Raw genomic sequence first — 12,866 nt, 5'->3', positions numbered from 1 at the left:
GTACCTGGTAACCAGAGGTGTGTTTAGAAGGAAGCAGATGGACTAAATTCTGATTCACAGCCTTTCCTAAGTGAGCCAAAGCGTCATTTCTACTTTTGTAGAAAGTGCAGACAATCATTCAGAAATTGGACAGATTTCTTCCCCCCAGGAGGTTTTTTATCATTAATGACTCTGAGTAATACTACATGCCAGAAGATCTGTAGTTAATATGATTGCTGGGAAATGCCCAAGCCTACGAATGCAGCGATTCTAAAAGTAGTCCCTAAGAACAAAACTGTGAATAATGTGTGGATTTGTGCCATTCCCACCTTAACTGAAGATTGAGGCGTATGAGCTGAAGCATTCTGGTCTGGGCTTGCTTTGTCCCCTGTGTAATGTGCTGCTGCTCCGAGATCAATGGTTTTGGAAGGGTTGGCTGTGCGCTTGTGCCTGGTCGTGGTGGTCTCGGTGGCTTGTGTGATATGGATGTGCTTCGTCGTCACAGTCTCCTCTTCATCTTTGAACTCGCCTTTGGGAGATCTGCCTCTTCTCGCTTTCTTTTCCTCATCACTGTCGCTAAAAGATATTAAAAAATGAAGCAAAATAATAAGGCTAGGGAGTACTTTAAAATGGAGTCCTCAGTGATTTGAGCTGAAGAATTTCAAATGCAGTAACTCTGAAACTGCACACTTTGACTGCTTGACAGGGACCAGGCAAGCTCCCTGGGCAAGTCTAAAATGCTGCTACAAAACAGTCCTTACACACGTGTGCACAAACAAAAAATGTTTTTGTTTGTGAAATAACTCCAGTGCTTATTTATTATAGATTAAAGCTTAATGAAAAAATAAAGTAACAGAATTACCGTATCAGAATCAACTTATAAGACCCTAGGAGCTCCAACATCTGCAGTTGATGACCATTTTCCTGAAATGGGTTGTGTGGAACTAGTTCTGCTCAAATAACTTAATTCTGTCACTGACTCTCACATACTAAAGCAATACACAGTAAAATATTTCGACAAATACCTTTTAAATCCTATCTTATTTGAATTCAAATGATTAAACACTGATCTGTAAATGCACAAAAGTGTAAGGCAGGAGTGTCAAACTTTTTTCCGCCAGGGGCCACATCCGCCTCCCGGTTGCCTTCAAAGGGCTGAATGTACTTTAGGACCGTGTAAGTGTAAGTGCTCCTTAACTGGGGGCAAGGAGCTCGCGCTGCCGCCGGGTGGGGACAAGGTAGAGGGCTGGGTTCGGCTCCCAGGCCTTGTGCTTGCCACCTGTGGTGTAAGGTAATGCACTTCCCAACAGTTGTGCTTTCTTTTTCACTATCGTATCAGCAGATCAAATTTTTATATAACTATGAAAATTACTTTATAGAAAAATTAAGTATACTTAAAATTTTTTTGAAATAATTTTTCAGGCATATCAATATTTTTTTCTTTTTAATAGTGCAAAAGAAAAAAACGAAACAAGGAACTGGGTTTTTCATATGCCATGAATTTAAAAATGCCAGCACTAGTCTGTTCTCCAGTAATAAGGCCCTGTTTTGTTTTTGTTCGTTTTTGCTGCAAGTAGAACACAGGGAGAGACACCTGAAGCATGTTCCATTATCTACATTACTGAATTTTATTTATGTTTTAAATAATTTTTAAAGAACTTTTATTTATTTATTTTTAGAGAGAGGGCAAGGAGGGAGAAAAATAGGGAAACATCAGTGTATGGTTGCCTATCATGTGTCCCCCTACTAGGGACCTGGCCTGCAACCTAGGCATGTGCCTTGACTGGTAATCAAACCAGCAACCCTTTGGTTCTCGGGCCAGTGATCAATCCACTGAGCTGCACCAGCCAGGGCAAAATAAAATACTGAAAATTCTCTTTAAAACTATGACTATCTATCATCACTGATGAAATTTAACTCAGTCTAATGTAAAGCCAATTTCTACTAAAATATAAATGCAGTTGGAATTGTTTCATTCCAAAGCTGTATAAATCAAGGATCAAAAAGCATGACTTCCAACACACAGCAAAGGCATTTTTATCTATAAGTGGGAATCTTCAAGTTCTGATTGTTTTTAAGTCCTTGCCACTTACTATGTAATTTCTTAGCATAAATGACCTAAGAGTCCCACCATCAGTTCTATAAGTAAACCAGAAATTTCCTACCTTCCTGATGTCCAGTTTTATTTCAATCAACGTAATTTCTTTATAAGTTGAGAATATAAACCTGACTAGCACACAATGAAATGGAAACCTTATATTTGATCTATGTTCAAGAATTCCTAAATCTAATAATAAACTAAGAAGTCTGAAATCTGAAATTCTGGTAACATGACAAAGAGGTCGCATGCAACTTTGTCTAAAATTCTCTCACAAATACTCCAAGATGTAAAAGTCCTTGATGTGGCCTTTAATTACTATAATAAATAATATACATTATATTTTCACTCTTTAACTTGAATACTCTATATAAAAGATTTATGAACTCCAGCAGATTCTGTCTTAGAGCCAACAAAGAAAAAGAAAGAATAAGAAGACAAAAGTATGGAAAGAAAAGCCGAGGGTGGAAAGGCAAAGGAAACAACACAAGAATGTACATAGTCCAATGTCTAAACAGCTGATCTACTTGGTTCTGACACTTCAGAAAGTAGCAACAGAATACATGGCCACAATATTACAAGAACTTGCTTGAAGGCTTCTAACACTGTTTTTTTTTTTTTTTTAATCCTTACTCAAAGATTTGTGTATTGATTTGGGGGGGGGGGGGAGAAAAGAAAGAAAAGAAAGAAAGAAACAAACAAACAAACAAACAAACAAACAGCCCTGGATGGTGTGGCTCAGTGGACTGAGTGCTGGCCTGTAAACTGAAAGGTTGCCAGTTCAGTTCCTGGTCAGGGCACATGCCTAGGCTGTGGGCCAGATCCCTGGCTGGTGGTGCACAAGAACCAACTAATCGATGTTTCTCCCCCCGCCCCCCGAAAATAAACAAATATAACCTTTTTTTTTAAGAGAAAAACACTGACGTGAAAGAGGAATAGCAGTCTGTTCTCTCCTCCTGTGTGTGCCCTGACCAGGGATCAAACCACAACCTTTCCAGTACACGGGACGATGCTCCAACAAACTGAGCCCCCCGGCCAGCACTCACTCACTCATTTTAGGAAAGCTCAACACTGCCCGACTGGGCCTCAGGTTTTACTTCTCAACAATAAGGGTAAAAATCCTTTCTCTACCCTATCAAATAGAGATACTTGGAAGCATGAATGATAAAAATCTTGTAACACTTGCTTTGCAAATGAAATGCTACATACATTGCCCTTTTAACTGGCAGCAAAACTAGTTTATAGCTATGTTGGTAGGGAGAACAAAAATGAATGCTATTCCATGTGCTATTTTAGTTTTATATAAAACTAAATAAAAGATGCCCTACCATTAGAAAATGTAGTTTATGAAAATACTGGTCTATATTCATAATACATTTAGTCCAAAAATCCATTTGGACTTTCTTTCTGGTACACAATGGCACAGAATCCTAATGAAATGTCACAGGAGGAGTTAAATTTCAAACCATTTAACTTTTGTTTAAATTTAATATAATAAGCTTTGTTAACCCTTAGCAATACCTTTGATCTCTGGATAATCTGATGTCCAAGTGAAAAATAAGATTTGAGAGTTCTTCTTGAGAAAAAAAATTCCAATAAATGGCTTGAATAAAAACATCTAGGAAATGTGAAAACTTTAGAAATAAATAGACAAAGACAAAATGAAGTGTGTCGGTACTAATTTCAAACAGTCTTTGACTTAGCATCTTCAAAACAGCCACAGTCAGTCATCAGCAGCAAACACTAACACCAGAACAACTCAGAGATTAGCATGACCTCTGTGCAAGGATGACATGCAAATTCATAAATCATTCCATTTTTGCACAGGGCATTTTCAGGGCAGTGTCCCTCTTCTATATGGTTCTACAATGGTGGGTATTACCCATTTGTCAACTGTTGACATAGTGAACCCTAATGCAAACAACAGACTTAGTAACAATATACAAGTGTTGGTTATCAACTGTTAATAAATGAACCATAGTAATGCAAGATATCAATAACAGGAGAAATTCTGTGTGTTACTATGACAACTCTAATTTATGCACTTCTTCTGGGAACCTAAAAAGTAAAATCTATTAGGGGAAAAAAGCTGAACTTCAAACAACGGTAACACCCAAAACAAAACAGAAACAAAAAAACCCAGCTGCACAAATTTAGCGCCCTCTCCAAGAGACCCAGAACACAAAGTGTTAGTACCTGCATCTTTCTGGAGAGTCTTCTCTATCTTTCCTCCGGAACTTGCTGATGGTATCATCAATTGTGCTTCCAATTTTATCACTCAGTTCACCTAATTTATCACTGAATGGAAAAGCACTTTTGTTTTTATCCCACTCCTCATCCCATTTTGATTTGGGCTCAGGATCATATCTTTCACCTATATAAAGCATCAAAAAAAGAAGCAACTCTAAGGCCATTAAATACAAAAGGTGTCTACAGTTCTTTCTGAAGCTTTTCTCATAATAAAATAGTTTTCAAAGGAAAACAGAAAGCTCCCATGGTGCTGAATCAACACAATTACAGCAAGACACAGCAGGCAGTGCCAGTCATTAAGTGGCAGGGAACGCAGACTCAAAAGCTTTCACTTATGAAAACTTACACGACTTTAATGCACAGCGCAGCATTATCAGGAAGTTCTTAAAGGCGGATGAAATGAGTGGAGGAAAACACAAAAACCAACACAGGCTACATAAGCCAAGTAGGAACGGAAATCTTTTTGTTTTTACAAAAGTCATTCAATGAATTATATTTCATTCCTCTCTCTCAATGTTTTTTCAGTTATTCGAAAAGTATTAGACAGCTAAGTTTCTTTTTTAAAGATTTTATTTATTTATTTTTAGAGAGGGAAGGGAGGGAGAAAAAGAGAGAGAGAGAGAGAGAGAGAGAGAGAGAGAGAGAGAGAGAGAGAGAGAGAGAGATATCAATGTGCAGTTGCTGGGGACCTGGCCTGCAACCCAGGCATGTGCCCTGACTGGGAATCGAACCTGCGATGCTTTGGTTCGCAGCCCACGCTCAATCCACTGAGCTACGCCAGCCAGGGCGGACAGCTAAGTTTCTTAAAACACAAGCTATAAGAAACACCATTCTAAATGTTACATGTCTCAATGTGCTATAAAGACATTCCTTAGTATCAACCAAGAAAAATAATAGATTTTATGACACGTATAGGCATCTTTTAATTACAGTAAAAAGAAAAGAATATTCTAATTACCAAAAGCTACACTGACTGGAATCATGAAATATGCTCAAGCAGTTCAGAACAGACATACGCTGGAGCTGTCAAACCGAGGGAGCCACCTGGCGAATCTGAAAGTGAGGGGAACAGATCATGGCAGCGAACAAAACTCCCAAAAGTCAAGATCTGTTTTAGTCCTTGACCTTGGGGTCCAAAGGCGAGAAAGGAATTATAGGCATTAGAAGGACCCTTTCCATTCCAATGTCCATGTCCAAACTCAAGAGGCAAGAACAGAAGGTACAGGAAAAATCACATGAGGTTCAAAAGAAGAAAACACTGAAAATTAAGGCAGGTTGGAAAGAAAAGGGAAGAGCAACGAGAAATAACAAAATAATCCCAAGGTGGGCGAGAGAGCTTTTCGCTTGAGCTTTGGCAAACAAGTGATGGCACACACATCCTTTGCAGACTGAACAAAACCACCGCACTGAAGTGCCTGCTGAAACTGTGAAGTCAAAACGTTGCATAAGAGCTCGAGAATTTTCAAACATGTCTGCTAAATCTGAAAGTGACCACCAACTTAAACAGAACATGAAAAAATAAAGTTTCTTACGTAAAATTTAAAACAGGATGGTTTTATAAAAATGGTGGTTGTTCAATATTTCAGTGACGATATGATAAACTAAACTTTGAAAAAGAATTTATCAGCAAAATGAAAGTAACTGAAAATGAAACTGATTAGTGTGGTAGGTATACTAAATGCATGCCAAAAATACTGAATGTTGGCAGGATATTATCTAATGTTAAAATGAAAAACAAAACATATAAAATAGTTAAAGTTGATTAATTAGTTAAGTCTCTGAATCATACGCATAACACTGAAAATAACTTATACAAGAATGTGATGCAAATACATAGGCCATTCAATTCTTATCTCTACTGCACATAGTTCACTGTGATGGATTCTGAAAATGTGTTCAATTTTCAAAATTTATCTAATTATATAATGAGGATTATAATTAGATAAATTATATAGATAATTATATAATTATAATTATAGGTAAAAAGAGGATTACAAGCAAATAGAATGAGGAAATGAGTTGCAAATAGCAATTTCTACTCGTGAACACATTAAATTGCTATAGCTACTTTGAAAAGTTAAAGAATAAAAATAACTACTTGGGCAAATAATCCAAAAACTTATTCCCTCAAATAAATAAAAACTTCAAAACATTTACATGATTTATTTAAGATAAATATTTTTGCCCAATTCAAGAATTCACTTTTATGTAATGCCGAGACACAAAAGAAATAGACGTTTCTGCTGTTAGAAACATCTTCTAACAACTACTTAAAGGGTAGCATTCTCTTTGTGAACAAGAAAGCAGAGGAGAGGAGTGAAAATACTGTTTTACAGGAGGTCACAAGGTAAGAATTGAAGGCTTTCATACAGTTCCAGTGACGAGTCGTGAGTTCTCAGAATAACCCAAATGCACACGCTCAGATGCAGGTGGGAGGAGCCGGCGAGTCCCAGCGAGCGTGTACACAGCGCGGGCCTGGCTCTGCAGACCCCAAACGGCCGGGGACCGTAGAGCTCCGGAAGATGTGAGTCCAGAGAGACATGCTATGAAAGAGTTATTTTCTCTATCTGTTTCAAACACTTAGTGATCTCTTTTAGGCCAACTACATTATTACACGTGAAATAAACCTGGGAGATGAACGTGCTAGCCGTCTGCAATGCGTTAGGAACAACGCTGTTGGTCCCTTCCACCTGTGTCAGATGAATGCACTGCTCGGAGAAGGGAAAAGACTGAGGCTGAGCCCACCTTATGGGAAGCTTAGTATCTATTTTTGGCCAAAAACAGATAAATTGGTTTCAAATTAGGAAGATTCATTTCTTGCTCAAACTTTATAATTTTATGCTCTAAATGCTGAGTTAGAGAAACCCTTTTTTCATTTTAGAATGGTAACACCAAGAGATAAAGGTATATATCTGTTTTGTTCTCTGTATATCAACTCAAAGATGCAGTCATTTAATTAACAATTAATGGTTAAAATCATATTCTTGAATCCACCAAATATCATTTCTTGAACACACTAAATAAAGAGAAAGATTCCTAAGATTCATATAATAGGAGCCAAAATGACTGGACATATATTTTAGTATTCTATGTATTCCTTAAAAAAAAAAAAATCATTTTGGTCTCTCATAGCTCAATGATTCTTAAATACACCCAAGAAGCTAAACTGGTGGCTAGGTGCCAGTCCGTTTTGATACTCACTGTATCTGAACCCTCCAACACTTTCTGAGGAAACCCCGACATATTTGTCTTTGTTCTTCTTTGCTTTCTTTCGCTCTTCACGAAGCCTGTCGTCATCCTGGGCAAATTCAACCAATTCTTTCACCTTCTGGCGAATATTTATACCTTGATCCTTGCCATGCTCATCTGTGAGGATGGTAAGGGAGAGACAAAACCTTAAGAATTCAGATAATCTCTATCAAACCCTTTAACACAAAAAACAGGCATGAAAATTTCAACATAAGAAACCAATATATGTTAAAATTAATAGAGAGGCAATTATGCTGTTAAATCCTGTCATTTCCTCATTAGCAAATTCTAAGTTTTGAGGCGCAATTTTGGTTTATAAGAGCCTGTCAAGTTGAACTAAAAAGGACCATTGATAACAGTGCTATGCAAGATCGATTAAAGATCCACCAAAAAGGATTCCTAATGATGACCATACGAAATGGACTTCTATCCACAAATATTATTTTCTTTTCTGATGGTTTTTAACAAAACAAAAATCAAAACTCACGAAACTTACTTCAGTCATTAAAACTCACACTTTGGGTTTTAAGCACCCAAATGCTTTGGTTTTCCCAATACAAGTTTGGAAACACTAATTACCAGAATTTAGTATAGCTGAAAAACTGAATTTTTAAAGTGCTTTCAACAGGAGTATACTACAAAATGAAATGTGGTTCATTCTGTATCTTCTTTCACATTCAAAACACACTCTGGTCTTGCTGCCTTTGCACAGTAAATATTATTTGGTGGGAGGAAAAAAAACCAGCTTCAAACAGATGTGTGTGTTTTGGAGCTCTAACCTTTTCTTCCCATATGATTAAAGCTATTCCTTTACGGACACCACAGGGGACCAGTCTCCAGTGCATATTTTAATATAAACCCGAACACTCATGTTGTGTTGGTTCTGTTGTTATTAGCCGGTCTTTTCTGCAAGTTCTTGTCTTCACTAATTAATACTCTAGGGCCCCGCGTCTTGGATTCTGCACTCGTCACACAACCAGCAACAGTCACATTCTAATTAGAGCGGAGAAGCTTCTAAGCTGGTTCAGGTGACTGACAACTCCAACTACTGTTTTAATTTGCTTATAAGGTTTTTCTATTGCTCACCTACAAAGTGGTAATTTTCCAGGGATCGCAAATCATAAATGTGTTCTCTGGCACTTGTAACAACACGTTCTGATCCATTCCTTATGAGGTAAGCTAGGAGCAGCAGCGACTATAAAAATACAAAGCACCAAATGATTCAACAAAATAAATACTGGTGGAGTTTTGGTAAATGGTTAAAAAGATAATTTCAGCATTAGCAAATGAATAATCTTCATTTGTGTGTGGGGGCAGGAAATTCTTGACCATGTTAGACTATACACAGTCTATTATCAATGTGAAGTTCCTCTTATACTAAGCATAGTAAATAAACTACCCATTGGATACCACACGTCAGAAGATAAAAAATGTAATTCTGGTGTTAAGAAATATTTGAATGTATGATATAAATTGAACACTAAGCTTTTAGAGAGCTGGCGCAGTTTTTACTTTTCATCTGGGCATTACAGAGGTGTGAACTGTCAGAGTATCAGCTGAAAGAGAACAATTATTGCCATGTCCGGGTTGCTCTATTGGCTAGAGCATCACCCCTGTTTGCCAAGGTTGTGGGTTCAATCCTTGGTGAGGGCACAAAGAGGACTCAACCAATGAATACATACATAAGTGAAAGAACAAATTGATGTTTCTTTCTCTCCCTCTCTAAAATCAATAAATTTAAAAAACTTAAAGAGAACAATTACTTGGTAATTCTAAGATCCCACAACACTTTCCAAAGATAAAATTTAATTGCAGGGGGCGGGTAATGATGTGGCTTTTGTTTCAAACACCTGCTGCTAACAAATAAAGAGGAAAAAAGATTTATGAGGCTTCTTTCTGAAGTGATGGCCATGTTCTGGTATTAGATAGTGGTGGATGCTGCACTATTCTGATCACACTAAAAATCAGTGAATTATGTATTTTGAACTTAACTTTGCTTAGAATAAGCCTCACATAAAGATGATTAGATCTATAAAATTTAGTTAAGTTAGTGAAATTGAGTAGTAAAAACCCTCAACATACCACAAATTCTTTAAAAAAGTTTACCAACACCCCCCCAAAATTTCTAGCTCTAATGAAAAAAAATATTTAATTTATAGAAACTTCAAGTATTTCATTGCAACTACTATACAAGCTGAGGAAATAACAGTGAATATTTTCAGAAATACTATAAAAAACATGTAACTAAATAAAGCATTGATTTTCAATCCTGAAAGCCAGAAATGCTGTTTTCAAAGTTTCAAATATAAATATTATACATCATTTTGGAAAAGCACAGAAACACTTGTTCTGAGTAGTAAGAAAAGATGGTGGGAGTGGAAGAACAGCTGACTATCTCGGTTTAAAAGTCTACATTATACGAGGAGATGAAAACAGATCCTTTTAAACTAACAATGTTGCTGCAGAATACCGAACAACACTTATAAATTAGGCAGATTCTTATGTGGAGATGACAAACCATGCTGGCCTAGTTTTCATCTTAATTGTGCACACCCTAAATACACACACTACTACAGATTCATTACTTTCCATATGCACAAACGGTTTTAGGTAGAACAACTTTAACCATAAAATGAAAATACTCAACATTTAGAAGTACTACTAATTTTAAACAATTTAAGAATAGTTTTTATGATGACTAGAAAACAACACAAAGAGCAAATCTTTTTTTATAACCTGTTTTAGGATATTCTAGGATTTAATGTGTTTCATAATAACTACAAATACCTTAAATCTTCAAGCATTTTCAACATGTTAAATAACAGCAATAGACAAATGCCCATACCTTATAAACTCTTCTCCAATTTTTTTTGTTGTCTTTTAACATTCGTGACCAAAGCATATTCATAAGTTCTGGAAACTGTTCATACATAAATGTAGCCCTGAAAAGAGAATAATTTTCCTTGCAATACATCAATTTTGACAGTAGATGGCAGGCTTGTTCTAAGTTACTGTGTTTTCCTAAAAAGCTTAAAAATTATACGTGAATTAAAGAATTTAATGATATGCTTTCTTAAAAATGTTTTTCCTATATTTTGTTTACCATCTAGCACATTTGTAAGCCCCACTAATTAATATCATATTTTACAAGTCCTTCCTTCACTGGCATAGTGGGTCTAGATGTTCATGAGGGAAAAATTTTAATAAATTTATTTAAAGTTATTTTATACACATTTGTCCAAATTTTACATGGTAAACTACAGTAAGTCTCTAAATGTCATTGAAAAAACTTCTTTGTTTTACTTTTTTTGAGCTTATTTTTAAGGGGAATGGACCCTGCGTAAAACTTCCTCCATTAATGCTTGAATGTTTATGCAAAAATTTTATCTGGAAGCTAAACGATTTAAAACTGAAAGCAAATCTCACATTTCTGTGTAAAGATGGTTGGATTCTTTCTGCACTGCTGAGTCAAATTATCACTTACTTGGCAATCTCTCCCATGAGTTGCCCAGAAGGTCCCCAAGGATCGTCATTCGTTGCTTCTCGAACCTTAGACTCGATCTCTGAATAATTCATAACCACATTGGTGCTGCAAAGAAAAAAAATGCACGCACATACGCACAGAGATTAGCATCAAAACTGAGAAACACATGAAAACTTAATAATGACACAACTGGGTGTCCTAATGAGATACCTCTACAGGGTGGAAAAGAAAATATCTTCTGTGCATTGGCTACCCTGAGGACACTATATAACACATTTAAGTTATCTTTAAAAAGATTTTACTATTCCATTCCTCTTCAAGAACACTGATAATAGACTCTATCAGAGCTGGCATAAGCCCAGTAAAAAATGGTTTGGGGTTAAATTACAAAGAAAATTGAACATGCGAGAGTTGATTAAAACTGAAGTTGTCAGTTTCCTGACCAGGCGTGGTTTACGTGCAGTCTTAAAAGATCTGGCAAATTAACTGACAAAATTATATAACAGTGGAACATTATTTATATATTTTTAAAAAGCAGTGACAAATAAAAGATAACGTTCTAAAAATGTTTAGAACCACTATGAACATTTTACTGTAATCCCTTAGTCTTTTTCAATTACATCACATACATCTGCAACCTCACTATAGGCACTGTAACCGTCACTTTTAATGGCTACATGATAAACCCATCAGGAGACTATGATAATGCATTTAACTTTCACTTAAGACTTCAGCAGTGGTCAAGAACATGGCTTCTAGGAGTCAGAAAGATCTGACTTCAATCACTCACATTGTAATAACCTTTGACAAAAGTATTTTAATTCTTTTAAACTCAGCTTTCTCAAATGCAAAATGAGAATAAACAAGAAAAATTCTAGCTTAAAGGAGAGCCTATAAATGGTACTTATTAGCAGTGTGGAACATATAAGTGCTCAATGTTAAGCTCTTAATTTATTACTAGAGACAATAATCACCTATTAGAATTTTTAATTATTAATATTTTTATAAAAGGATTAACTTTTAAAAGACTATGTTAAATTTAAGAAATGAGATGCAAAATTGTTTGATTTTTAAAGCGATTTCTCATGCTTACATGGGTTTAAAAATTCAAAAACATTCTGAGGAATAAAAAAATACTTTTAAATATGACGTAGTATACTAGCAATAATTTGACATTTAAACTCCAATTACTACTAAACAATTGTTACAACAGATGCCATGAATATGCTAATTCAAATCTTCCACTTAAAATTAAGCCTTAGAAATAGTGAAAAATCAGAATTTGGTAACTATTACTTTAATATACCTAACTTTTGCTGTATAGTTTTTCAATCATCAAAATATTTTGCTTTTTAAGTAAGAAAGGTTTTGTCAAAATTGGCACTCAAATCTTTCTCAAATATAAAGAAATGTAAATTTCATATTTATTGCAAACACTTCAGTTTCTTTACCTTGAAGGAACAGACTAGTTATAAACAGTTTTGAGTCAAATTTTAAAGGAACCAGTATGCATATAATTACAACTTGCCAAACCACAAAATAAACCTGACTTCTAGATATTCAGAATACTCTTCTATTAAAGAAGAAAAGCAAAATCCTATTATTTTCTTTCACACCTTGGAGAAAGTGCCTCCTAAAATATCAACTAGCTTGATAAAATAAATACAAACTATTTCACTGGGATTAAAATAAATACATAATCTCCACTGCCTCCTTCAAATTTTAAGGATATTAACAAATGAATTTTCATGAAAATCCAATGATTCTATTGACAATAATTTTATGTACAAAGAAATAATCATTGTT

At 35.5% G+C, this 12,866-nt stretch overlaps 1 protein-coding gene and 1 pseudogene across 2 annotated transcripts in view; one reads left to right on the top strand and one right to left on the bottom strand.

The window, feature by feature from the left end:
* CLINT1 (clathrin interactor 1) overlaps positions 1-12,866 on the bottom strand; it is a 57,182-nt gene that overhangs the window by 19,418 nt on the left and 24,898 nt on the right. For both annotated transcript variants that reach the window (XM_045819492.1, XM_045819503.1), the window contains exons 2-7: positions 11,061-11,165; positions 10,422-10,518; positions 8,663-8,771; positions 7,529-7,693; positions 4,274-4,451; positions 309-555 (exon numbers count right to left, since the gene is read on the bottom strand). In XM_045819492.1, the coding sequence (XP_045675448.1) occupies positions 309-555; positions 4,274-4,451; positions 7,529-7,693; positions 8,663-8,771; positions 10,422-10,518; positions 11,061-11,165 (901 nt within the window). The remainder of the gene's footprint in view (positions 1-308; positions 556-4,273; positions 4,452-7,528; positions 7,694-8,662; positions 8,772-10,421; positions 10,519-11,060; positions 11,166-12,866) is intronic.
* LOC123813304 lies at positions 3,801-3,900 on the top strand (annotated as a pseudogene).

Source organism: Phyllostomus hastatus, unplaced genomic scaffold (genome assembly GCF_019186645.2).
Source record: "Phyllostomus hastatus isolate PE091 unplaced genomic scaffold, TTU_PhHast_1.1 phas_contig_150, whole genome shotgun sequence".
Taxonomy (NCBI): Eukaryota; Metazoa; Chordata; class Mammalia; order Chiroptera; family Phyllostomidae; genus Phyllostomus; species Phyllostomus hastatus.
This window is presented reverse-complemented; position numbering and strand designations above follow the sequence as displayed.